The following is a 26,425-nucleotide window of genomic DNA, read 5'->3' on the forward strand; positions in this document are numbered from 1 at the left end:
TGGTTCCTCCTAAAAGCTTCCACTGTTCAATAATAACACCACTCATAGCTGATGGAGGAAGATTTAGGAGGGAAGGTCTAAATTTCACCAGCTGACTTCTTGTTGTTGGTGCAGCGGCGTCTCCTATTACATACAGAACCACACTGGAGCTCAGTGAGCTCTTCAGAACCTCCCACTCTTTTACTAGTGTGTGGAAAGACAGACTGCATGGCTAGGGGCTTAAGTTAACATGCCTGTGGCAACGGGACTGAATGAAACACCTGAACTGAATGATTAAGAGGAGCGTCCCAATAGTATATTTTTCTAATGTTTTCGATTCAGTAAATAAACAGAAACTGCACTTTCTGAAATGTGCTTTTTAAGTTTGTTCACTGGAGAGAATTTGTGAACTTATCTATAATTAGAAAATCAGCATAATAATTAAGCCTGTGATGCACAAACCTTTGCACAAGTATATATATATATATATATATATATATATATATATATATATATAAACTAGACAGTGACTATATCTAATGTATATATATGTGTATAATGAGACTTTATGTAGTCTCTATATGTAATATATAAAGAGTATAATATACAGTAATTACCCCCAGGGCAGACGAAGCAGTTGCACTGCTGACTGCAGCACAATGTCTTTCCTGGATACCAGCACTCATACATCCCGTGTAGCTAACATAGCTTTATTATTTACTGAAACAATGACTCTACATTGCAGCACCTTATTATTAGAGAATCAGCAAGCAAATTACATCATATTTTTTATTTATTGAACTGAATTTTTTAATTTATTTAATTGTGTGAGTTCGCCTATTAGCTGATATTCTGATATTTGTGAATGTGAATCAACATAAGAGCATTTCAATGATTTTTTTGTAGACTATGTTGATATTAGTGAAAAACACTAACACTGACTAACTGCCATGACGTTCAGGTTGCATTCTGGATTATTCATTGATTCACATGGTGGAAAAACTTTTCTATTTTTGAAATAAATTGAAATATTTTAAATTTCTTGTTGTGTTCTCAATAACTAGGGTTCAAACAAACAAAGATCAAAAGACCATTTTTGTTGATTTTGTACATGTGACAAAGTTCACACATTCTCTAGAGTGAAACAAACTGTAAAAGCACATTTTACAGCTTAATTCCTGTTTATTTACTGAATTTAACAAATGAGAAAAAAATAAAAGAAATAACATATTTAATATTTATATTTAACATTTATTTTCACACAGCTTTATTTTGAGCAGTATGTTAAACCATGCAACATACCATACAAAACAAATGACCTACTTAAAGAATAATTATGCTTTAAAGTGAGCAGAAGTGTGGCAGAATAGAGGCGGAGACTTACTTACACTCAATACGTCAAATTAAAAAAATTATATATATATATCTATTAAACACATTTCAAACAGAGAATAGATCATATTTAAATGTTTGATTGATATATTTTAGCACACTGTATCTTGTAGCTCTTACTACAGTTAAACTCTAACTGTAACTGTAAATTAGTCCAGTGTCTTTTATCACCATATTAATGCAGAGAATGAGCGGATAATGCTTCAGTGACAGTGCTGTAATGTGAAAGGTAATGTGCCATGTTCTTCTTATTATATCTAATATGTATGTGTGTATATACAGTATAAATAACAAAATGGCAATTTTACAGAAGAAGGAAAAAAGCTTCTTAACTTTCAATGAAAGTCAATGTGAGAAAATTTCATTCCAAGTCATTTTGGAGCGTTCCTATTATTCTGTTTAGTACAAAATTATAATACACAATACACTATATAAAGAACAACTGCTATAGATATATTATATCAAAAATGTTAAGGTATGCATAAATACATATTCATTTATTAATTATTTTTATAATTGTTGTTGTTGTTGTTGTTTGTTTATGTAATGCATCTCATTCTGCTTTCAGCTCTTATTTTCCTCAGATCTAAATGTATCCTGTAGCTCGTCCTCGCTGTAGCTCCAGTGAGGTCCAGACGAAGACAGCTTCTCCTTCAAAATTCTGCTTCCTCTCGCTGTTTCTTCTTCATGTTCTTTGGAAGCTCTTCCTGTACAGTCTCGGTTCCTCTCAGTGTTTCTTCTTTCAGCGCTGCTTCAGGAGATTGTCCAGACTTTTCCTGCTTTGGGGTTTTAGGGTGGAAGTTCTGGAAGGCTACTTTGGGACAGTGTGTGTAATCATAGTGCTGTATTATACAAAATCCTACTGAATATTAATAACGATGTTGTTTAAGTCAGTATATTACATGTAATGTTATTTTGTTCTTATTCATTTTCTTTGGTTTATTTTTGAATCAGAGTGAGATTCACTTTTATTCTAATAAAGCACATTATTATGAATCTGTTCTGGAAGGAAACTGATTAGCTGATTATTGTGATAATAGTGTACCTCAGTGTTGATGGAATAAACTCCAGCTGTTTGAAAGCCTGAGATCCTGAGATCCTGAGTTCATCACATGTTTTCAGCTTTTAAAAGTATTAAAAATCTGTTTAGTTTTTCTGCATTAAAACTTAATTTGTTTGTATTTTTTACTCATGGTTTACGCCAGACTCCTGATCTAGCTGGTAAAGTGCAGTGCAGTGCAGTGACGGTACTGAGTGTAATGGAAGTGTGACAGCGCTGTGCCTGTGACGCTGTCGCTGCGGCCGTCTCTGTGGTCTCTCTGCGGTCTTTTTGTTTCAGCGCAGAGATGGAGAGCTCAAAGCTTGGAGAGCGATGAGAGAGATAGCGTTCTCTCTGCTCTCTCTCTCTCTCTGTGCACAGGAAAGGGTTGCTTCATGACAGAAAGTCTTGCACTAAACAGCTGTGTATTTCATCCAGTGGGTGCACAGAGGGGGCTTATGTGTAGAGAGTTCAGTCAAATTCATTACTGCAACTGCATTTATCTGAACAACCGTGCTCACCTATAGACAATGTTTACCTATAGACAGTCCTTACCAATAAAGCGTGCTTCCACACACCGTTCACTCAGGCCCTGGTTGTGTTACTGCAGTACTGTAGCAAAAAGGGTCTGGGAATAGCTTATTTGGATGGTTCTGAAGATGCTTTGGAGATCAGGTGAAGTTCAGCTTATCTTCAATTAACATTCAACTAAATCTCTACTAATAACAGCTGAACTCTAAACTAAATGTAAAAGGTTCTGCTCAATCTGACCCTAACCTACGCTCTAGAGTATCAACAATTTGAGCTTCTGTAGACGATCTATGAAGAACCATGAAATAAGCATTTTTAAAACACTGTAAAGAACCTTTGTCTGAGAAGAACCATGACTGCATTACATGGTTCTATTACCTGTCATACTTCTACAGAGAACGTTTTGGGGGTGTATAATAGTAATTAAAGCTCATAATCTCTGAGAAGTTAAACTATTATATAGTATTTACTATATACTACTATATAGATAAGTACAGAATAATTTAGAGCTAAGTTGCTTTTGCTAGAATAGTGTAATATATAATAGTGTTTTGGGATTCTCAATAAGCAGATATTGATTAGTTATTATGATATTGATAGTAGTTACTATAGTTATATTGTGCATAAAATAGTATATATTTAATATGTAATATAAAACTGAGTGTAAAGAGGTCATTCAGAGACAAATTTCCAGAGTGATTGTATTACTAATAAAAGTATAGTATTGTTTAATATCAGTGTACTGTATAAACCCTGCCTGCACTGTCTAGCAAAGTACAAAGAATGCAAATGTGCTCTGAAAACTGCAGCAATGGTCTTTAAAGTCCAACTGTTTACCTTCGATGATTTTAAGGATATGTGCTGTTAAATGAACTTTTCATTTAATTTTTTAAACAGAATAAAAAACCTAGTTAGGACAAGGGAATTAAACCCACCCACCCACACACACACACACACACACATATATATATATATATGATACAGGTTTTTGCCATATGTTTTATATATTGTTTTTATATTGCAAAGGCAATAGGCAATGTTAAGTGCATAAGTCTGTATATATACATACGTTTCTATTGGCCCATTCATCATGAAATTCTGATACAAAGTAAAAATCAATTCACATTATGTTAAAAAAAAGTAAAAAAAAAAGGAGATACAAGGTTTTTGTCTGACAGAGACGATTCAGGGTTACATTCTCTGAAAGTGTGGTATTTTTTGAATACCTAACCCAGCAGACGTGTGGTCGCTGAATCAGTGTGGAAGTGATGCTCAGGTGTGTTATCACACTAGAACACTGTACTCTGACGCCTTACACAGTTCCCTTACACTACATCTGCACACACACCTTTTTCTGTCCAAGGCAGCAGTCATGAAGTGAAGGAGACAGCAGTGTAAGTCTACATCAGTATCAGACACACTGCAATATCACTCAGCAGTGGCACAAACACCCTCACACAAGGGGAAACACACACCCTCAGAGAGGGAAACTCCTGCTAACAGACTAACATTCTAACCAACACACCCGCATATCTATAACCCAGAGAGGCAGTGTGAAACTAATATGAAACTGATGTGAAACTGGCATCAGATTACACACACACACATCCTCAACACCTGCAAATCTTTTACTTTCCTTTACAATAAGAGCCTTTATCCACAATAACAGAGAACATACAAACACAAAGACGTGGATGATATGCATTTATTTTTGAAACACTGTAACAGAACCTGTACATTCATTTACAAATGCGACACGAGCTGCTTCCTAAAGGAAAGGATCTGATGCAGAAGGGTTGTGCATTAACACTCACTAATTCCCTGAATTTATTAAGCTTGTATAATGGAAATGAAAAAGAAAGAGAAAAATGAGGGAAAAGCTAAATAAACACCCCCTAATCTGAAGCTAAGGTAAGCAGGAGCTGGGTGACTGATTAAAGCTCTCTGATGATTCGCTTCTTTCTTGAGTTTAATTATTGAGTTATTGATAGAATCAGTGTGAAGTTTGACACGGTGTTGAGGAATACAGACAGTAATGTGCAAAACAATATATTCATTAATATGAATTAGTGACGTCAACCTTTTTTTTCTTTCTAACACAAATTGATTATCTTACCAAGTTTGGCCCCAACTTCCTCCCGTAGGTCTCTCTCTCGCGCTTTTATTTAGAGATGGAAACACAGCAGCACTACTGCTGAGCTCAGAGGGAAGATTACACTCGATTTTTGCTGAAATATGGATTAAATGTCATAACCAACTCTCATTCTCTTACACACACACACACACACACACTTGCTCCTTTTTAATCATTTAAACAGTTGGTGAATCTTTTTCTCTATTAAAGCTTCTGTATCTGAGCTTCATTGTGTTCTAGGCTAAAGGTCTCTAAACTACACTGAGATATTATATTTAAAAAATACCTGGATTAAAAAAATCAAGGATTTAACATGATTTAATCAGAACTGATCACAGAATATTGCTGTGATTAACACCATAAAAATGTAATCAATTGACATCACTAATTTATTATTTGCAATAACTAACTCAAGACTCAACTAATGATTATACTAGTATATCGTCACTGTCATGCAATAACCTTTTATCTGCATAATGTGAATCTGACAGTTGTTTTTTATATAACATGAGAATTATGCAGAATGGGCCAATAGATTTGCTCTGAAACGACTTGTAAGGAAATCTATTTACACTGACTTCCACTGTAAGTCAAGAAGGTTTTTTTCCTTCTCTTGTAAAATTGACATTGTAGAGATACAAGGTTTTAGCATGACAGCACCGATACAATCGTGCAATGGTAGTTGCTGTTACCCCAACTCAAGTAATAGCATAGAGATGGGCACCTAAAAACATGGCAGAAAAGGTGTGTTTGTGTTCTAGATGCATCTTGTCAATGGCAAGCATCTGTGTTCAGTTTTCCAGACGAAGGCGGTTGGAACAGTGGCTGTGGAAGTGGTCAACAAGGCTTCCTGACTGCCAGCAGACGAGCGGAGAGCCGTCTCAGTTCAGCTGCATCTTTCTGTGTTGAGGACAGAACAGAGGACAGTTGGTCGGTGTTAAGACACATACAGATAAATCATAACATGATTATTGCTGGAAACTATTAGAACCAATACATCAACAAAAGCTATCAGACCTGGCAGGTTTATTTAGAGTTTATTTAGCCATATTTAGCAGCAATACTGTATTACACAGAACTGCTCTCCTCTACCTCAGTAACTGCTCTGTGTTCACGTATGTATGAGCTGACTGTGTAAAGCTATATGTCTCTGCACCTTATCCCCACTACACATATCCAGTACTGAGTGCTGTGCCGGCACTGCACTGTCCTGTCGGTTCAATGCCAGTTGCATTTATCGTGTTTATTGTGTTGTTCTGGTCCTGGAGGAATGGTACTTCGCTCCACTGTGTACTTGTACTCAGATGGAATGACAATAAAAGCCTCCTGACTTGCCTTAATGGACTCTAATGGACTTTGTATGACATATCTGTATGTCTATTTATTTATCCATAGTCATAGTGTCTGAATGAGGAAAGCAAATGCAGTGTACTGCATCACAGAACACACAACCTTCAAACTGAATAAAGAAAATATCTAATAAAGCATCATGACTCACTTGGTGAAGCGATGTCGGCACTTCTTTGGTAGCCCTGGTCGACCAAGAGAGACAAAAAGACAGTGATAAAAAAGGTTGTTAATAAAGCAAAGCTGATACGGTGAACTGAACTTGACATGTACTGACTGAGCCCATCTTCATCAGTGTTTGGGAGATTTCAATGTTTTAAACAGCAGAGAAGAGCTTTGTCTGAGCTTTTGTGGTCAGTGTTGGAACTAAACATGCATGGGTTCTTAATCATAATAGTAGAAATGATGTACTACTAAATTAAGGTGGATGATATTGGAGAAATATTATTTCAAATCAAATCAAATGTATTTGTATAGCGCTTTTTACAACTGATGTCACAAAGCAGCTTTACACAATCAGTAATTAGTAAAAGACAGAAAAAAAGAAAAATCAATAACATAAAAACACATGAAAAATCTAAGACCCTCAGAGCTGGAAGAAGCAACCTCACAAGGGGGGCCCGTCTATCCTCCTCTGGTCAGAACTATTTATAAATTATTGATTAAAGGCAGAAGAACCTGAACATCAGATAACCAGGGATTAAGCACTGCTAATAATATTAATAATCATTATAATAAAAATACAAATAATAATAATAATAATAATAATACATTTTATTTCAAAGCACCTTTCGAGTGTAATAAAAAAATTATGTCATGTCTGTAAGAGATTTAGAGAAAAACAGAACAGAATGAAGTTAATGGTTAATCCAATTAGGTCAGATTTATGAGTCCTTCAAAAGCCAACTAATGAAGATGGGTTTTAGGATTAACTTTATACAACAGTCTAAGATGTGCAGCGACGCAGCTCCTGAAAAAGACAGTTTTAGGCATTAGACTAGCAAGGTTAAATCTCAGATCACCTGCAGTACAAAGCCTAGAGCATGGGACAGTAAGCAGGCGGGTAGCTGAAGATCTGTGGGTGCTGGTAGGGGAGCGAAGCTGTAGCAAACTACACTGATATGGAGGGACCACAGACCATGAAGAGATTTAAGAACCAGTGGAAGTTTTCTGTATTGGCTGTTGTAAACGAGATAAGTACGAGGAATCATTTTAAGGTTTAAAGAACCTATTGGCAATACTTCTCTACAGGGACAAGACAAGCTGTGTGTGTGCAATTGCACTTTTGTGTCCACAAACATTTTGACATATAGTGAATCATAGTGTACGATACTATACAGGACGTCAGTGTAGACGTATGAAGAAAGGGCAGACGTGATTCCAGTGTGTAGTATGGGAAAGAATGGGTGCTGCTGAATTTTGAACACCACTGTAACCTCTTCAAACCCTGATTAGAGACACCACAAAGAACAGCACTCCAATAATCAATATTACCACTTCACTTGCAGAGTGAGTGATAAAATAAACTGATCCAACTACCAGAGCTGATTGAGCTTGGTTTAACTATTTTCTACAGCAGCATTTTCATGACAATCAGGTAAACAAGCTCCTCAGTGGCTTAATTAGACAACCAGACATTTTATATAGCAAGGTAAACACAAGAATATGCAGATCACAAGGATGGATGTCCTGTACCGTGGTTGATAACTGCATTTGAGCATGCGTGTGTACTCACTGCTGAAGTAGTACAGTGTTGAGACCAGGACCACAGTCAGCACCAGCACACCACCAGCGCTCGACCAAAGCACCCGAGGTTGGCAACCAACAGCTGAACACAGTACATTAACCATTATACCGAGAGGGGTGAACAGGTACAACATGGCACACAGAAGCATCACTACGTTTTAATTATTCACAGTGTAGATTAGACAATTTAGGTTTTCTGAGGTCCAGGAACAAGTCAGATATAATACACCATAGAATAGCAGTGCCAAATGGTGCAGTGGTACAGAGTCTGAACTGAATTATACAAAAATAAAGAACTGAAGATCAATTATTTTTGAAATCAATTAATAAAATAAGATAAAACCATAATGAGATCATGAGGTGTGTTACTATGCAGCTTTTTTCAGTAAATGTCAGCTGGCTGGTCAGTTTTCTACTAATAATACACTCAGAAAAATGCCAACATACATCAATAATAACAATATAACGTTATTAGGCTCATCCAAAAACCATACCATATAAAGTCCAGGACAGACTAATATATATACGTCCTCCACATTATTCAAGTAACCCTACCTTTCGCAGAGTTTTGTTTCTTGCATTCCTTTTTACTCTCTCGCTGCTTGACTGTTGGAGGTGGAGATGTGGGTCGGTGTTCTAATAAAAACAAAACAGAATAGAAACACATTTGATTCCCTATAAAACTAAAGAACATTTCAGTGGTTGTTTCTTCTCTTTAATGAACTCTAGATTTGTATAAAGCTTTGGTTTTGAGGCTGTATGGATGAGAGAGATTAGCATCTTTCAGATTTCATGTGAATTCGAATCCCTTAAAACCTGATATTTACATAGAATTCAAGCACTGAGCACGAAAGTGTGCATAAGATCCTACGAGTGGGTTTTTGAGAAGATAGAGAACCTAGAAAATACGACTATGTTGGAAAAAGGTGTCTGTCATTTAAAGTAAACACCAATAGATTTGCTGAACACCAACAGGACTCATGAACTCGTATAACAGCATCTTTTTATGGGTCAATTTCAGCAAAAACTGGACGTCCGTGGGCATTTCACCTCATTTGGTGCTAATTGGGAAGGGACCTCCAGACTCTCATCGTACCACTGTTGATGATACAACTGAAATATCCTGTATTGCAGCCAGTCTTGGATTAAGCATTGATCTGGTATACATCTTATAATGTGGCCTTTTCCCTGATCAGTCTGTGCAAAAAAATGAAAAACGATCTTATGGCAAACTTGTTTGTTTGTCATAAGATCAGAGCAGCTGAGCTTTTTGTAGACCCTAATAAGCCATCCCAGTTCCATTAACGAGTTAACGTATATAAGTGTCATTACAACACTGACTGAATCACATGTTTCCAGGGATGGTTACACATCGTCACATCACACAAATAAACGTTGCATCTTCATAATGGCAGCTTTACAGCAGAAATCACAATCCCATTGATGCTAAATGACCAAACTCCATACCTGAACACCGGTACAGGACAGTCCTCAGGTCAACTGATTTAAAGGGCCGTAAAGCAGAAAAATAACAACAAAAAAAAAGAAAAGAGACAAACGACTGCTGTCATTTAAACTCAGTACGGTCCTTAATGTGAGATGAAACTAAGGCAGAGAGAGAGAGAGAGAGAGAGAGCGAGAGAGAGAGAGCAGAGAGAGAGAGAGAGAGAGAGAGAGAAGTGAGAGGGAGAGCGAGAGAGAGAGAGCAGAGAGAGGGAGAGCGAGAAGTGAGAGAGAGAGAGAGAGAGAGAGAGAGAGAGAGAGAGAGAGAGAGAGAGAGAGAGAGAGAAGTGAGAGGGAGAGCGAGAAGTGAGAGAGCGAGAGCGAGAGCAAGAGAGAGAGAGTGAGAGAGAGAGCGAGAGAGAGAGAGGGTCTGCCATACCACAATCTCAAACGGCCGAAAAGGGAAAACTGTCTGATATCAACTAGTGAATAACATCGAGGCCCTCCTCTGTGGCATGTGTGGCTGTTCCTCTGTGTAAGCACTTTATGGTACAGTTTCCTGTGTGTAGGCACTTCATGCTGTACTAATAAGAGGTCTTGGGTCTGATCTGTATAATGTATTTAGTTGAAAGTTACTCTGGAGTGCAGTTTTAAAGCAAAATCTAACATTAAAAATCTCAACTTTATATTGGAGTCAAATGTTAAAGCATTTCAGTTCCAGTGCCACTGATGCAGTCTTTCTATGGATCTTAAGACAGGATGATAACAGTAACCAGGTTGGGTCATTTGCCTACCTGTGTACCCCATTGAAATTTACACTGAAATTTACTAAAGGTAAAAAAAAAAAACAACAAATGGCATTGAGGGAAAAAAACCCCATAAAACTACAACTTTAGAGTGAAAAACATCAACTGCGCTGCCAGTTAGACAAACCCCGAGCGGTCCTTAGTGATAGACATGAAAACTGAGGGGGAAACGAAGCCAGGGAGAGAAACAAAGAGAGGAGTGAGCCCAACCATCATTCAATTCCCTGTCTGGTTAAGCACATCATACTGTACCAATCAGGGCGTCACCTCTAGCACTTAATTTGCCTTGTATTTCTTTTGGTAATATCATTAAACTAAAAGTTGCTCTGGATAAGAGCGCCCGTGAAATGGTATAAAGGTTAAAAAATAAAGAAAGAAAGAAATAAAGAAAGAAAGAAAGAAATTCTACACTAGAGTCAAACGCTAAACCCAACTAATTGGAAAAGACACTAAATACAAACTCCTGAATCTACACAGCAGCGAAGTGGCATAGCCCTGCAGCACTGCAGCAGTTTAAGCAACTATAATACGGTGATCAATACGGAATGACAGCATGAAGCAGGGCTGAGAAAGAGAGAGCGGTCATCCCCGTGGTCAACCAATTTACAAGGTGCTGAATGAGATTAGAGTGGAATAGAGTGTTTGTGTGGTGTCACTGCAGTTTGCACAGACCTAAAGGTGATGCAGCCCCCCTTATTGTCACTATTATGAGCTGCAGATGATAACTGATAGCAAGAGAGAGAGATAGAGAGAGAGAGAGAGAGATCTCAGCACCTCCTGGCTTGATATAGTATCCGGGTAGCATCAGGCTCTTCGGGTCGTGCCTCGGACCGTAAAGTAAACAGGAGTAGAAGCCTGCATCGTCCTTCTGCAGGCTGCTGATGCGCAGAGCGTATGTAATCTTGGCTGATCCCTCAGTTAAAGAGGCCTTGAAGCGGGCTGAGTTGATGTTCTCTCCATATATTACGCTGTTTGCACTGGTGCAGTACAAGAGAAACTGCAGCGTCTCAGTGTCCCTACGGAATCGATACCAGAACACCCTCTGACACTGGTGGTCCGGGCAGTCACAGGTCAGGGTCTCAGAGCCGTTCAAGCTGGGATAGAGGACAGTCACTGCAGACGCTGTGGGATAAACCAAAGAGGACATACTGAGCACCTGAGCGCTGCCTTTCACATCAGTTTTCAGCCACAGATTATCTCAATTACGTCCAATTATGTACGATATCAGATTTTACACAGTACAGCTCCAACAGTCAGAGCACTGCAGCTCAGAGGACAACGGCACTGCACGTTTTTACTGGAACAATTATGCAACAGGATCAAGAATCAGACTGGAAATAAAGCAGAGGAGGAAAGACAGCAACAAAAAGAGTGATTTTAGGTACAGACTGTTTTGTAAGAGCAGAAATCGTAAACGGCAGAGTGAAAGAAGGGCTGCTTTTGAGAAAGGTGAGGTCTCTCATCTCTCATCTCACAGCGTCCTATTGCAAAACAGTTTTTCCTCTTTCCTTACAGCCTGCCCGAGCCAAAACGCTGCACCTGTTTTGAGAAATACGCTGAGAAGAACCTTCAGATTTAGACCTTATCCTAAACTTCTACATGAACATTAACAATCTGACACACGGAAAAGCTTTAGACAACAGTATTAGAATACATATATAGGACAAAATAGGGGTGTGAGAAATTACCGATATATCAAAGTATCGCAATATTACGTTTTGCAGTCCTTGTGCAGACAGTGGTTCACTTTGCGTTGTGTTAAAAGCCCGGCCAGATCCCACCGTCCAGACTGCATAAAAAGTCTATTTTGCTGTCTAATAAAAAACATGGATCTCCAAATCTGTCACTTTGCAGGAGAAGGCAGAACTGTAGCTTTGAATGAATGAGTCGCAAATAAGAGTTTATTCCAATTTATTTAGAGCATTTCTATTGGTCTGTTTCTCCGTACACAGTGTACAGAAGCAGCTACAGGGTTCAAACCATGGAGAAAACTAATAACGGATAACGGACTGGAGATACATGGTTTTCATTGGACAGCAGTGATATGATGGTGTGTTTTTATACTACAGCAGTTTTCCTGTGTTTTATATCACAATATTTCACATTATGTTGAATTACAACCCCTGTATTGTGATATGCATCGTATCGCCAGGTTCTTATATTAAAATATATCTAATCTATAATATACATAAAACATATGATATATATTTCTGAAGGTGCTACGAAGTGTTCTTCTAGCGATGTCAGATACTGATATGTGTCTAATGTATTTATGGAATTTTTGGTTCTCATTCCCCAGTATCTTCCTGAGAATTTTCTTCAATTAGTTCTTGAGAAAAGTCCTAACAGAAGGTCGAGGTCAGATTCATTTATTCATGTTTATAAAAAGTGGAATCTTTCACAGCTCAGCTTTTATAATGATGAATCCCATTGTCCTCCTAAACCGAACAAATCCAACATAAGAAATCTTCATAAAAACTGCGTAGGAGGGTTTCAGGAAGAAATTTCTTCTTAAGAATGATTGATGAATGAGGCTCTGTGTGTAAAGGAGATAACCTTTACATCAAGTGAGGGTTCTTTACACTCACAGATTCTTTTATTAATTTGAGGAATTTTAATTTTGGGGGGATTCTTTTGTGGGGTATTATGGGAGTGGTTCTTCTATGGCATCGCTCAACAAACCTTGTGCAGATTCTTTTATTAATTTGAGGAATTTTAATTTTGGGGGGATTCTTTTGTGGGGTATTATGGGAGTGGTTCTTCTATGGCATCGCTCAACAAACCTTGTGCAGCATCTTTAATTCTCTGCGTACAATAACACTACATCCGCTGACTGTTCTGAATTTGATCCAGCGATAATTACTTAATTAATTACTGGAGTCAAACTGTAAATTATCCACATTCAGACCATTTTTACACATCAGTGACGTTAAAATAACATAAAGTGGTTTCAACAGTTCAAACACCCCGAACTGAAAGCCAGAGTCGGGCCTAGTGTCTCTAGTAATCTATAATCTAAAAAAAGTAAATATTTAAATTAATAAAACACACAAAAAACATCATACACTCTAGATGACCCACCAACACTGATGTTCAGATCTAAGACCAGGTAAGGCCAAGCAGGCATCTATCCAATGGACCTTCTAGCACTTGTTGACAGTGTAGCGCTGGTCCGCAGTGGGAGGCCTAGTCCTGCTCTCTGCTCTCTGCTCATTTCACTCTGATAACTCTAACATTTTAATATTAAGGAAACCAAGCAAGAGGCTTACCTGCAGCAAGAAGACACAGGAACGTGCAGACGTGACTCAGGGTCATCTTGGGCTGTTTGCTTCTGTTACCACCACTGTGTGTATGCGTATGCGTATGAGTGTGTGTTCACTTTACTGTTTCTGTGCCTGTCCTTCTTCTTATGTCACAAAGCAGGGAGGAACTGGAGTGTGTCAGGCCCAGCCATTCACCGCACCTATCAGAGAGTGAGTCAAAGCGTAGCGTGCACGCATACGCACACATACACACACACACACACACACACACACACACACACACACACACACACACACACACACACACACACACACACACACACACACGCACAATATAGAATATCCTTTTAAACAAGGAACAAATTAACTAATATGTTGACGCTGTCACAAACTGCAACTCTACAGGAGAAGGAAAAATAACCTGCTTAACTTTCAATGCAAGTCAATGGAAGATTCATTTTGGAGCATTTCTATTGGTCCATTTATTGTGCAATTTTAAAGAACAACTGCCAGATTTAAATGATATAAAAATGTTAAAAATTATGATACAAGGTTTTGGCTTAAAGGGACGATATGTTAGACTGGTGCTTTTTAAGTTTCTTAAGCTATTAAAAAAATGTAATGTATGAAATATACAACAGATATATACAGTATAGTGCAGTTTACATTTATAGAAAATACCTGCAAAACAACACAAGACATTACAGTTTCATACGGGACTTTGAGCCATTTTTTTCTTCTGAGTGCCCCAACCTGAAATACAGGGTTTTTTTGGGCCAAATTACCCAAAAAGTGAGCGCAGTGTCAGATCTCGTGACTAAGATCTAGACTGGTAGTTTAGGGATTGACAAGTAATTATTTCTTTAAAGGTGAAGATGACACAAAATAGACACAAATAAATACATTAATATATATAAGTAAAAAACATAAAAATAAATAAACCATATCAGTCTATAATCTGTGTATCCACCGTTTCCATCGCCTTCCAAGGCCTTTCTGAGGGTCTCTTGTACCTACGTTCTTTTACAGCAACATTAAATGAAGACAGCATTTCTCTCTTCTCTCACCTCAAGGAGCAGCATGAGCTGTGCGCAGCGCTCCCAATGCTAACCTAGATCCAGGTGTGTGACCTACAGCAACATCTGCGGTGCGCCGTCAGCAACCTGCTGCTTAGCACTACTGAAGACAGAGCAAACCACAGAAACATGGCCTTAATCACATATTTACTGTACTAGATTTCTCATAAAACGCTCTATGACATCATCTAAACTAATTACGAATTAATTAGCATGCGCGCACACACACAGACACACACTATTTGACAGAGCCACAGGGTGGTCGGTTCAGGTGACCGACGCAGGAGTCCTGTGATCACTAATGTGATAAATATTATCACATTCTTATATTCTCATATTCTATACTGATATCGTCAGTTCTTTAGTAGCACTGACCAACCCCTTCATTACAGAGAGAGTAATTAGTCCTGTTTGATTGGATGAGGTGCAGCAGATTTTGAATAAACATCAGTGCCCTCAGTACGGGATGGTTTTTGAACAGCAATTTTTAAGGGTCTGCCGCTACTGGTGGATTTTGTATGCGTTTCAAAATATGGTGATAAATACTTTCACTGAATTGTGAAAATGTCTTTAAATATCAATATATTTTTACTATGTCGCTCAGCCTCTTTACCACAGCAGATAAAGAGGCCACATGTAAAGAAGACAGGAAAAGGCAGAGTGCACCTTCAAAGTACAAGAGATTAGTAAAAGTAAGACTAATAAAGTGTGTAAAAGACACTAAAACAGCCTCCACTACTCTGCATATGCAAATTAATGAGTCAGAGTAATACTTCAAAAAAGGCAAAAGCATTTCTGCTTCATACTAATTACCTAATTATTATTAATAATTATCTAATCAATCTCCGGTTACTGATCAGCTCACTTACTTTTGATCTACAAGAATCATTAAACATCAATTTTCCTGAAGATCAATTTGGTGAAGATCATTGTAAGGTGTACTGAGGAACTCTGAGCACTCAACAGTTCAACAGAAACCAGAGATGCACCTATATGGAAGGTGTGGGCTGATGTTGATACCTTACATATATATAGCCTACATGTAGTCTGTTGAGGCCAGTACTGACCAACGTCTACATTAAATGTAGAATTTGGCTTTAAGTCTCTGATTAAGTGCAGTGAACTGAATAAACTGCAGATCATTTAGTGTAGCAGTGAGCTCTTCTGGAGCTCAGTTAATACTGTACATCATCATATCTCAGTTAGAAACACCAGCCAAACCTAAACATCTGTTCAGCATCAGACAGGATTCTGAAGCATGTATCAGTTATGAATCTGGGCACTTGGCAGAAAATAATCAAGCATGAACTTTATCTCATTTTCTACAACCTTACAACAAAAGGCTTGCTGTCCAATGCATGAGGACTAAATGAGGTTCTGGACTCAAAGGCACACATCACACTAGCTGGCGTAACCTTTTGTCTCAAAGCGGTTCAAGAATGGTTTTCCTTTCATGTGCAGTTACCATTTTGTAAACGTGAGGTTTGGTTACGACTAACCTGTAACTTATATATGTTTGCACATGACGTAGCTACACAAAAAATTAAGAACAAAAATAATCAAATTTCATGTTCTACACCTCCTAACAATTAGAGTTTAGTAGAATTGCAACGTGAAATGTTAAAACGTGAAAATAAAATGTATATCTATGTATCTGTGACCGCTCGGTTGAGTTGCCCAGTTAGGGTAAATAGACATGGACGCTAATGTCAGCTCATCACAAACGCTGCACAAGATCTACTCTTTACATAATTATTACAAAAAGCTTATTATAATCAACATAAAAGACATGAGCTAGTACTATACTCATTATTTCTGCCACAGCCACCAGAGCTGGGACTCATTGAAGAGCACTGTGCATTAAATAGCTAAAGATGTAAACAGCTATCTAGATAGGTAGGTAGCAACAAACATTGTATTTAACTATATTGACAAATATCACATATGTACATAAAGCTGTGATTGAAAGTCTGGACATATTTGTCCATGTTTTATTTAGCACAGTAAACTTAGTTCATGCCTAGAATGATCCTAACTGGGCAAGTCAACCGTCCGGTTGACTTGCATATCTGTTTCCCGAATAGATCACCTGGAAAAAAAAGGGAAAATTGCTAAATGAGGATCCAGGAACACAATTTTACCACTAAACATTTTTAAATAAATAAATAAATAGGTAAATCCATTCTGAGTGCTGCTGTTAAAGGGTTAAGAACAAAAAGAGCTCTCTGCACATACTTTCTGCAGACTCTCCTAAAGCTCCAGCTACCGCTCAGAGGTGTTCGAAGGCTTCATGTAGGAGTTTAAGGCTGCAGGGTTTAAGGCTCATCGCCCCCAGCCTCGTTCGAAGGCCTATGAAGGGCTACAGAGGCTCCTGAGCCTGCATGAGGGTCGTACGGAGGGGAGGATGTGGGTGAAATGCACGTCTTCGGGGGGTCGAGGGTTCGACACCGGGAACAAAACCGCATTATTCTTTGAAAACAGGAGATCTCAGGGGGCTTCAGAAGCTGCTGAAGGTGCTGGCATGTTCATGTCTACGGGAGGCTTTCAACAAAACAAGGGTGTGTGAAACTTCAGAGAAGCAGCATTTGAAACAACTGCTGTACGACGCTGCGAGAAGCTTATGCAATACGTTTGTCATGACAGCACTTCATATTTCCATACATTACCATAAAGGTAACTTTGATTTTCTTACACAATGTAAAGGATGTATATTTCCAAACAATGTTTAAAAAATTAAATAAATAAATAAAAGCAGAGAAAAGGATGTCAGATGTTACCAGGTTTGATAAGATGAGAGCTAAACCAGAACATGGCTGGAGGACTTGCTCTGAAGAACTTCAGCCATAACTCTAAGCAACAAAACCCTCAATGAGATGCCCTGTAACGACCAATCATTCAGCCACATGTCTGCAGGGCCTGCTTTCTGGTAAACACTCCATTTCTTTATTTTCTTTCCTCAGGGGCAAATGAGGACTACTCTGAGAAACCAAACAACCAGGTGTTCACAGCCAAGTGTCCTCGTTTGCACCAAATGCACCTGTCATACATGACCAAATTATATTTAAACGTGCTCACAGCTCTTCAAGACATGGCTGAATTTCAAAGGTTCCTAAGTGCCTTCATCATATAAACACACTCAGACAATTCAGATAATAAAGGGCCAACCTTTGAGGCACGGTTATGGACATGAAAGTCTTGGAAAAAGCCTCACCCACCACCAGACTAAGCTCAGCTTGAAACTGTTGGTGAATTTGTAACCGGGCCACAGTTTGCAACAGCTGCAATCATTGGTTTTCCTCACCATGGAGGAGAGGACATGCATGTGCAGATGAGCAGCACCCCCCTCAGTCAGAGTTTGGAATGACTGTACAGAAACCCACACTGCTAGAAGTTCAGTTGAAAATGTACACTATATGCACTAAGCTACTTTAAGTGGCACCCATTGCTGACGCAGATGTGCAAATGCACACACACACACATACATAGAGCTTGTCTAGTCCCTGTAGAAAAGTACTGCCAATAGACTAGGACTCCCTGGAGCAGATAAACATGAACCTACTGTCACCATGCTTCCTAATGCCAGGTGTGACTAGAGGGGTATAAAGCCCCCCAGCACTGAGCTGTGGAGCAGTGGAAGAACTGTGTTCTCTAGAATGATGGTGAGTGTTTCATGCAGTACTTTTGGGATGAGTTTGGAAGTTGGGGATGAGGTGGGGTGGTGATGGTCCAACTTCCTGACTTCACTAATGCTCTTGCTCCTGAAAGCAGTCAAATCCTCACAGCAATTCTCCTCCAATATCTAGTAGAACGCCTTCCCTGGACAGTAGAGATAGTTACTCCAACAACAGCAGAATCAACTCTTTTTTATTACCCTTGATCTATTAGTATTAAAAAGTATTGGTGTCCCAATACTTTTGTCCATATAGTGATTATATCTTATCCATACCAAGCAGCCCTGAAGCAAATCATGCAATCATAAGAACTGCACACAGTTCGAGCTAGATGTTACAGGATTGGATTAACTGACTAACTGTATTCATTTCTTCCTTGTAATATCCAGTTAGGGGTGTGGGGAAATATTGATATAGCAGAGTATCGTGATATTGCGTTCTGCAATACTATATCGATTCTCAAAAACACATGATTAATTTTTAATAATTAATTCATATGCAGAGATTGGTGGCAGACAGTTAGGCCTGTCACAATTACTACATTGACTTAACAAATAATATATGGACATGACCTCAATAAGTTTAGCTGACCTCAATATTGCCCATTGTGTGGTTTTAAAAACTGCTTTTTATTTTATTTATGTTTAATTTATGTAGGATATTTCATTAGTAAAATATCAATTCTGATGTCCTATTAATTACATGTTCAGGTGTAATTACAGTAGTATGCTATTACATTATTAGTGTATCAGTGGCATAATATGCTCTTAAAATGACAATATTATCATTTATCACAATTAATTCTGAAACAATGGGACAATTACATCATTCAGATCCCACTGTTCTGATTGGAATAAAAGTTATCTTTTCTTTTACTCAGATTTTATGCATATAATGATGTGTTTTTCTATTAAAATTAGATTTCTAAAAATCTCAATACATCAGAAAAATACTGAATTGTAATCCCTGCATCATAATGCACATATCATAGTCAAATCAAGCATTTTGCTGATATCGGTCTTGTGCTGATACCTGATATCAGATCAGTGCCACATCTATCAATGACTTTACAAAAGGTAAAGCATAAGAATTAATGGTAAATGATATTTATTTAATGTGAGAGTGTAGGATGTGAGAAGATACATTCGCTTAGTCCTAATGTCAACATGCCTGGTTGAAGCATGTCCACTGTGCAAATACATTTATGGTCAGTAGTAGCAGATCATACATCTACACCACATAATAAAAGTCACCTTGAATTCTTTCCTGGAAAACAAAAGGGAGGTTGTGAAGAACACTGGGGGAAAATACAGTTTGGCTGTCCTGTATGTGAAACAGAAAGGTCAACCTGCAGTCAAAGGTTTGGACAGGTGTGAGACACTGATGAACCAACAGAAATATGAATGTATCTGCCTAATGGCTCTCCTGGATCCTTTTAGTCTGCGTAGTAATGGTGCAGTAAGCTTAGACCAGAGCAGAGCAAAAGACCAGGACATAGTCTTTCTAAACAAAATCAAAATATGCCCAAAATAGTTTCATCCCAGAGCTTTTCCTCTTCTGTCCTGTTGTCCCCCTCGTCCATCTTTTCCTTCACTTTCTTCTTCTCTTTTCTACGCTTTGATTTCTCCTCTCTGAGATCAGTTCTTTCCTCTGTGTGCTCCACTGCTGTGGCCTGCACTCCTTCACTCTGCACACCACCCTCTCCTCCGACCACCTCTTCTCCAACAGACTCTTTGCTCCACTCTCCTTCGTCCTCTACCCTCCTTCTCTTTCCATAATGTCCTTCTTTTTGTCTCTTGTTCTTCTTGCTAACTCTTCTCTTACTCCTGTAATCATCTCCCTCACTGGAGTCTCCTTCTCTGTGCCTTTTCTCCTTCCACTTTCCCCTTTCTTTCTCCTCATCCGTTCCCTGCTCTTCGTCAAAACTCTTTCTCCTCTCCTTCCTTGCTTTCTTTGTATGGCCTTGCTCCTCCTCGCCTTCTCTCCTGCGTCTCTTGCTCCTCCTTCTCTCATCTTTGTCGGAGTCATCGTCCTGCTCTCTCCTCTTCGTCATTCTCTCTTTTCTTTTTCTCCTCCGTCTCCTCCTGTCTCTACTGCTGTCACTGCTGCTATCGCTGCTACTGCTGCTGCTACTGTAAGAGGATGAGTTAGAAGATGATGAGGAGGAGGAGCTAAACGAGTCTGGGCTCCGCCCCCTACGCAAAGATCTACCTGTAAGGCCAGGGATGAGGGGAGGGGGATGTGGTGGGTAGCCTTGACCCCACTGGTGCTGCATTGGGAACCTGCCTCTGAAGCCAAAATGACCAGTTCGAGGTTGAAATGGTGGGCGCCAGCGTGGTGGACGGAAGCAAGGAGGTGGAGGAGGAGGAGGATGAGGTGGCAGATGTGATGAAGGCGGAGGAATTTCTGGCTTCTCCTCAAACTGTTCACTCTCATCCAATTCTTCATCTACTTTGCCGTGGGCTTCAGACTCAGGTCCTGTTTTGGGCTCTAACCCCCGAGCTTTCTGCACCTGGATGTAGTCGGCCAACTCGTCCTGGAACGAGTCGTACACTTTCTTCTGCGATTTGCATAAACCAACGATCTTCTTTTCTCTGACAGAGAAGAGAAATAATAATATGTGGACAATATAATTAATATAATTAAAGAAATAATGCAATAATATTCATATAAAGACAAACTTTATCATAATAAAACAACTCACTGTACAAAGTGTTTGTTGCCTTGCATGTGAGCCTGAAAGGTTTCCACTGAGCTGAGAGTCACACAGCACACTGGGCACGTTAGGGAGTTTGCTGTGGAAATGATTGATGACATCAGGAGAGGGTAACAAGGAAAATACACCAAACACAATGATAAAAAATGCCCACTGAGAAAAATGCTCTAGACCATAAAATAAAAGCCTGAACATATTCAGTGGCCTTCACCCTGTGACCAGAAACATACCCTATGTCAGTGTAAAAGGCTTCAGCATTTCAGCATCATTGCAATAAACAAATGTAAAAAGAAATGAAGGATATGTATTAGGACAGAAGTATTGGGACATCTGCTCAGTCATAGTTTCTTCTGAAATCAAGGGTATAAAAACATTTTCTCCTGATTTTGTTGGGAGTAACTGTCTCTACTGTCCAGGGAAGAAGACTTTCTACTAGATTTTGGCAGCGCATTACTATGAGGACCTGATTGCATTCAGAGACAAGAGCGTTAGTGAGGTCAGGATGTTGGATGATCACCACCCCACCTCGTTCTCAACTCCCCAACTCACTGCAAAAGTATTAGAAGGAGCACCATCCATCATTCCAGAAAACAGAGTTCCACTGCTCCACAGCTCAATGCTGAAGGGCTTGCCTTGGCATTAGGCAGCATGGTGCCAGCAGGTTCATGTTTATCTGCTCCAGAGAGTTCTATCATATTTGCAATGCTTCTCTACAGGGACTAGACAAGCTGTGTGTGTGTGTGTGTGCGTGTGTGCATTTGCAAATCTGTGTCAGCAATGGGTGCACCTTAAAGTAGCTGAATGCACTCATGTAACCATCTCAGTAATGAAAGGAGCTCTGTTGGTCGGCTGTTCTTATTTCGAGTTTACATGCTAGCATAGGGGTGCGTCTCTGGTCTCATACGAATAAAACTATATGACAGTAAGTACCACTGTCAGACTCTGACGACAGTTTGCTGAGCATCTCCAGGCGAGCCTGGTTGCGTTGGTGCTTGCGACCACTGTAGTGTTGCTGGGCCATAACAGGGTTGTTGAAAGAGGCTGTGCACAGCTTGCAATACTTGTCTGGGTCACTGAGGTTGACCTCCTGAGCAGGAGAAACAGCACTCTCCCTCTGCTCCTGATCTGCTACACACCCTGTAGCACCTTCCCTAGCAGGCGCTGGGAGAGCCACAGAACCCGCTGTGGTCTTGATATCTGCTAAACATAAAAGACACAAGCAGTGAGACAGTAAACCTGCATTGTGATGAATCCCCAAGTGATCATTCAGTGGCACTGAAATAATAGCGTATTAAATTCAAATATAATTGATTATAATAATAATAATGTAACAATGATGCTAAATATTATATAGAGAGCTAAAGAATACAAATATACACATACATTATATGTCCGAAAGTTTGTGGATGACCCTTCTAATGAGTGCATTCAGCTCCTAAAAAAGCCTTTCCTAAACAGTTACAGACAGTTACTCCAACAAAAGCTGGATACACTTCTTTTTAAATACCCTTGATTTCAGAAGAAACAATTATTGGCCAGGTGCCCCAATACATTTATTCATATGGTGTAGAATATTTAGAAAATAGATATTTAAGATTTTTGAACAGTAATCCTAAATTAAAATAATCTAATCAAACTAAGACTACTTTCTTGACTCTAACTGGTCTGATTTACAGTCCTTATAAAATGCCAACTGATTTCTAAAGACTGCTGGCTATACAACTGAATGCCACTGGTACGGCTTCACTTGCCTGTAGTGGGTGTGGTGTCGCTTTTTCTCGCGTTCTTGGCATGGACTTTACCCTCATAATGTGACCTGGCAACCACAGGAGAGCTGAACACCATGTTGCACAGCTCACAGAACTTCTCTGGATTCACATTACCGCTCTGTTAAAGACAGCAGAAAATGTGACGACGCCCACAGAAACATGTAGATGATCAGTGTACGACAAGTACCTTACTGTTCTCCAAAATGACAACTTTACAGGCAAAGGAAAACTTTCAATGGGAGGCAATGGAAAACGACTAATTTTGGAGCATTTCTACTGGTCAGTTCATCATACATTTTGGACATGGATGTAAAGAACAACTGCCAGATTCACATTATGTCAAAAAGTCGATTTTGCAGGACAGTGATGATCTGAAGCTAAATGTGAAGAACCTAAACTCCCTGTTACTTACCAGAAAGCTGCTTTTGGCTTGACTTTGCTTGATCCTTTCTGCTTTCTTGGACTGAAGGAAGATTCTGACTCTCTGAGCATGTTTCTTTCCCTTATAACAAAAACAAAAGGTAGATGTTTTACAGACACATCATTGGATATCAGTGAATATAATGTCCATTTGTAACCCATTTACCCAATTTCCTCTCTAGTTTAGTCATTGCCAACTCCCATTCAATAGCTAGGCCCCACATCCCACAACGCCACAAGCGCTTGTAGCACAAACAAACCGAATAAGTGCTCATACAAACCTCATAATGAGAAACTCTCTGAGACTCAAACAGCAATACTGCCTCACACACCTGACAGAAGGTATCTGTCAACAGGCCTTTCAGAAGTTCACTGTCGTTGTCTGTGTCTGTGAAGACAAGAATAACAGCTGGTAACTGCAACATAGTGAACAAGCACACAGAGACACTTATTAAATATACAACATCCTGACAGAAACACTGACATTTTACAGCTGAGGGGGTCTCTGATTATTATGAGCCATTACAAATATACTGTAGATATACACTTAATACATGTCAAATCAAATCAGTCAAGTGCATCAGGGGACCAAATATGAACGTGATATTGAGGGAAAATGGGGAGATATAATAACAGTGTGTGCACCTAGAATGAAAGTACATATGATTCCCATTTAACGTTAATGTAGCCAATATTTGTTATTATCTTAAAGCACACTTAAATCACTTCTCCTGTGTACATATCCTAAGTCTGAGAAGACTTTTCCCGGCGTGCTGGAAATCAGAAACAGAAGCAAAGGGAGCATAGAAATGGGCTAAAGACAGTCGAGGAACAGGACAGAGGGGTTGATGATAATATTTTGATACTAAAACTGATCCAAATAACAGAGAACATCCTAAAGCTCCACTGCAACACATCTACAGGCGAGAGAAATAAACAATGTTGTTAATGATGTTTTATCACTGAAAATGATTTTTTAATGTTTTATAGCACATGTATTTGCTGAAAGCAACACCATCTAATAAAGCCTGGGTCTCCCTATTTAACTGCTTCACCCTGTCCCAGCTGAACACCCCCCCTGCTGAACCTGTGCAATCCTAAAGCAGAGGGGCCTTAAAAGACTTTATGGAGCTTAATGGTTTGCACTGATCAACTCCTAAGACTGCCCAAAATCTAAAGTTAGGACTGAACTAGCTCTGCCAGACCTGACTTCACTCCTCACAAGGATTTAGACAGAAAACGACACAGGAAATTGGCTGGCATGTGCCCAGCCAGACTCAAGTCGTGGCCTGGGTGCTTCAAGAAACCCCAGGCATTTACAGAGTGGTATGATTTCTACAGTCGTGGGAACTATTTGTGAACTATTTGTGTCTTCTCAAACGAAAACCACCAAGCGAGTCCCACATAAACAAAGCCCTGAACTTCAGCTCCCTGTTGTTTGAGATGGACCGAAGGCGGACCAGCCCCACGTTAGCCTAGCCAGGGGAGCTAGCTATCGCTAGTTAGCTATAGCTAACTGCTGAAGCTTCGCCTCCAGTCCATCACGAACAACTGGAGTCAGTGGTAATCCAGTACAACCTCGTTTAAATGTGCTTCAGTAGAGTCAAAAACAGGGAAAACCTCCTGAACTTCGTCAGACAGCCGTGTTTTTTTGGCCAGCGCTGGGTGGCCGTGGACAAACTCACCTTCAACATGACAACTAGGGGCGTTAGTGTTTTGTACTGTTTGTACTGGATCTGGATCAACTGTATCATTGTTTTCGATACCTACTTCACACGGTACGCCACCCTCTAACAAGGACATGATGGTGTTAATCTCAAAAACTAAGCTAATCCTAACTAAACATAGCTGAACCCCACTAGCTAGCTACTACAGCCGCTACTGAGGAATGTGCGAGTCGTGGAGGAATCGGCTCCTTTGAATTGTTGTTTTTCAAGAACTCGGCTGATGAAGTGAGTGAATCTACGCGATGTTTGCGGACCTTCTGTCGATCCCTTTACGGTTGTTGTTTTTTCTTTATTGCTGTGGACATCAAATCTACTCGATGTGTTTGATATGGTGTATACAAACGACATGAGAATAAAAATAACTTGTGAATCGACTCATGGGTTCGTTGAAATACAGCTCGAACAGCTCGAAAGAATCGGTTCGGCCAGCTGAATCGAACGTCTGCTTGGTCGTGGGCACTGCGCATGCGCCGCAGTTGGCTCTCGCTCTTCGTGTGTGCTGAATGGGCGTGTTCCCCTGATGGCCTGGTTGAGTTGCTTATTGCCACCGTCTGGTCTGTTTGAACACATGTTGTGGTCTTAAATGGACTGAATACTAAAGGAAAAGACACACTACACAGTTCAGTACTGCAAGCTGACAATCCTACCAGCTATTAGATATCTAAGTCTATGTAATCCTCACATAAAAGGCCCTAAATCTTTATATTATTAAGCTCTGGTGTGTAGTGGGGAGAGTGGGTGAGTTGTGCCAGTTATGTGCCAGTTATAAAAATATATGAAATATATTATTTAAGAAATATAGAAATATAGCTCCCTAAAAAAATGATAATGAAAATGACAAAATAACAGTGCGTGCTCCTAGAATTCAATTAAACGTCCCCTTTAACTTTAATATTAACTTTGAACTTGTAGTTCAAAGTTAATATTCAACACTGTTATTATCTTAAAGCACAGTCAAATCACTTCCCCTGCATACATATAACAATATAACATATAAGTCAAGTTATACATTTACAGCATTTAGCTGATGCTCTTATCCAGAGCGACTTACATGGTTACTGGTATTACAGAGGAGGGCCAAAGTAGTGTTAGGAGTCTGGCCCAAGGACTCTTATTGGTGTAGCGCAGCATAGTCACCCAGACCGGGATTCGAACCCCAGTCTCCCACATGGTGTGGTAGCTCAGTGGCAGGTAGTGGTGTTATCTGTTGCGCCACACCAACCACATATACATGTTGCGCCACATCAACCACATTATACATACACATATAAATACGAGACGACCCCGACGTGCTGGAAATCAGAAACAGAAGCAAAGGGAACATAAAAATGGGCTAAAGACAGTCGAGGAACAGGACAAAGGGGTT

The 26,425-nt window shown here is 39.5% G+C and overlaps 2 protein-coding genes across 3 annotated transcripts; both read right to left on the bottom strand.

The window, feature by feature from the left end:
- Positions 1–4,638: 4,638 nt before the first annotated feature.
- Positions 4,639–19,753, bottom strand: cd8b (cd8 beta). Its single transcript, XM_072661715.1, has 9 exons — positions 19,681–19,753; positions 18,436–18,572; positions 14,748–14,859; positions 13,687–13,880; positions 11,192–11,539; positions 8,724–8,804; positions 8,158–8,250; positions 6,574–6,607; positions 4,639–5,975 (listed from the first exon to the last, which is right to left on the bottom strand). Exons 4-9 carry the CDS (start codon positions 13,730–13,732, stop codon positions 5,957–5,959), a joined length of 621 nt encoding a protein of 206 aa, XP_072517816.1. The 5' UTR covers positions 13,733–13,880; positions 14,748–14,859; positions 18,436–18,572; positions 19,681–19,753; the 3' UTR covers positions 4,639–5,956.
- Positions 19,518–25,236, bottom strand: zmat1 (zinc finger matrin-type 1). 2 transcript variants are annotated; one of them, XM_072661714.1, is made up of 7 exons: positions 25,018–25,236; positions 23,614–23,720; positions 23,325–23,414; positions 22,895–23,030; positions 22,074–22,340; positions 21,132–21,222; positions 19,518–21,021 (listed from the first exon to the last, which is right to left on the bottom strand). In XM_072661714.1, exons 1-7 carry the CDS (start codon positions 25,133–25,135, stop codon positions 19,941–19,943), a joined length of 1,890 nt encoding a protein of 629 aa, XP_072517815.1. In that variant the 5' UTR covers positions 25,136–25,236; the 3' UTR covers positions 19,518–19,940. The 2 variants fall into 2 exon arrangements, with proteins under 2 accessions (XP_072517815.1, XP_072517814.1); XM_072661713.1 differs by having other exon boundaries at positions 22,074–22,343.
- Positions 25,237–26,425: the final 1,189 nt, after the last annotated feature.

This window comes from Salminus brasiliensis, chromosome 18 (genome assembly GCF_030463535.1).
Source record: "Salminus brasiliensis chromosome 18, fSalBra1.hap2, whole genome shotgun sequence".
Classification (NCBI taxonomy): domain Eukaryota; kingdom Metazoa; phylum Chordata; class Actinopteri; order Characiformes; family Bryconidae; genus Salminus; species Salminus brasiliensis.

What these genes read in the sequence shown, in the direction of transcription:
- cd8b (XM_072661715.1), bottom strand. Translation starts at nt 13,732, where the DNA reads ATGACCCTGAGTCACGTCTGCACGTTCCTGTGTCTTCTTGCTGCAG. An exon ending in CCTGTGTCTTCTTGCTGCAG is followed by an intron (nt 11,540 to 13,686) that starts GTAAGCCTCTTG and finishes TTTATCCCACAG; the next exon opens with CGTCTGCAGTGACTGTCCTC. An exon ending in ATACTATATCAAGCCAGGAG is followed by an intron (nt 8,805 to 11,191) that starts GTGCTGAGATCT and finishes TGTTTTTATTAG; the next exon opens with AACACCGACCCACATCTCCA.
- zmat1 (XM_072661713.1), bottom strand. Translation starts at nt 25,135, where the DNA reads ATGTCCTTGTTAGAGGGTGGCGTACCGTGTGAAGTAGGTATCGAAAAC. An exon ending in CGACACCACACCCACTACAG is followed by an intron (nt 22,344 to 22,894) that starts GCAAGTGAAGCC and finishes TTTTATGTTTAG; the next exon opens with CAGATATCAAGACCACAGCG. An exon ending in GTCGTCAGAGTCTGACAGTG is followed by an intron (nt 21,223 to 22,073) that starts GTACTTACTGTC and finishes TCATTTCCACAG; the next exon opens with CAAACTCCCTAACGTGCCCA.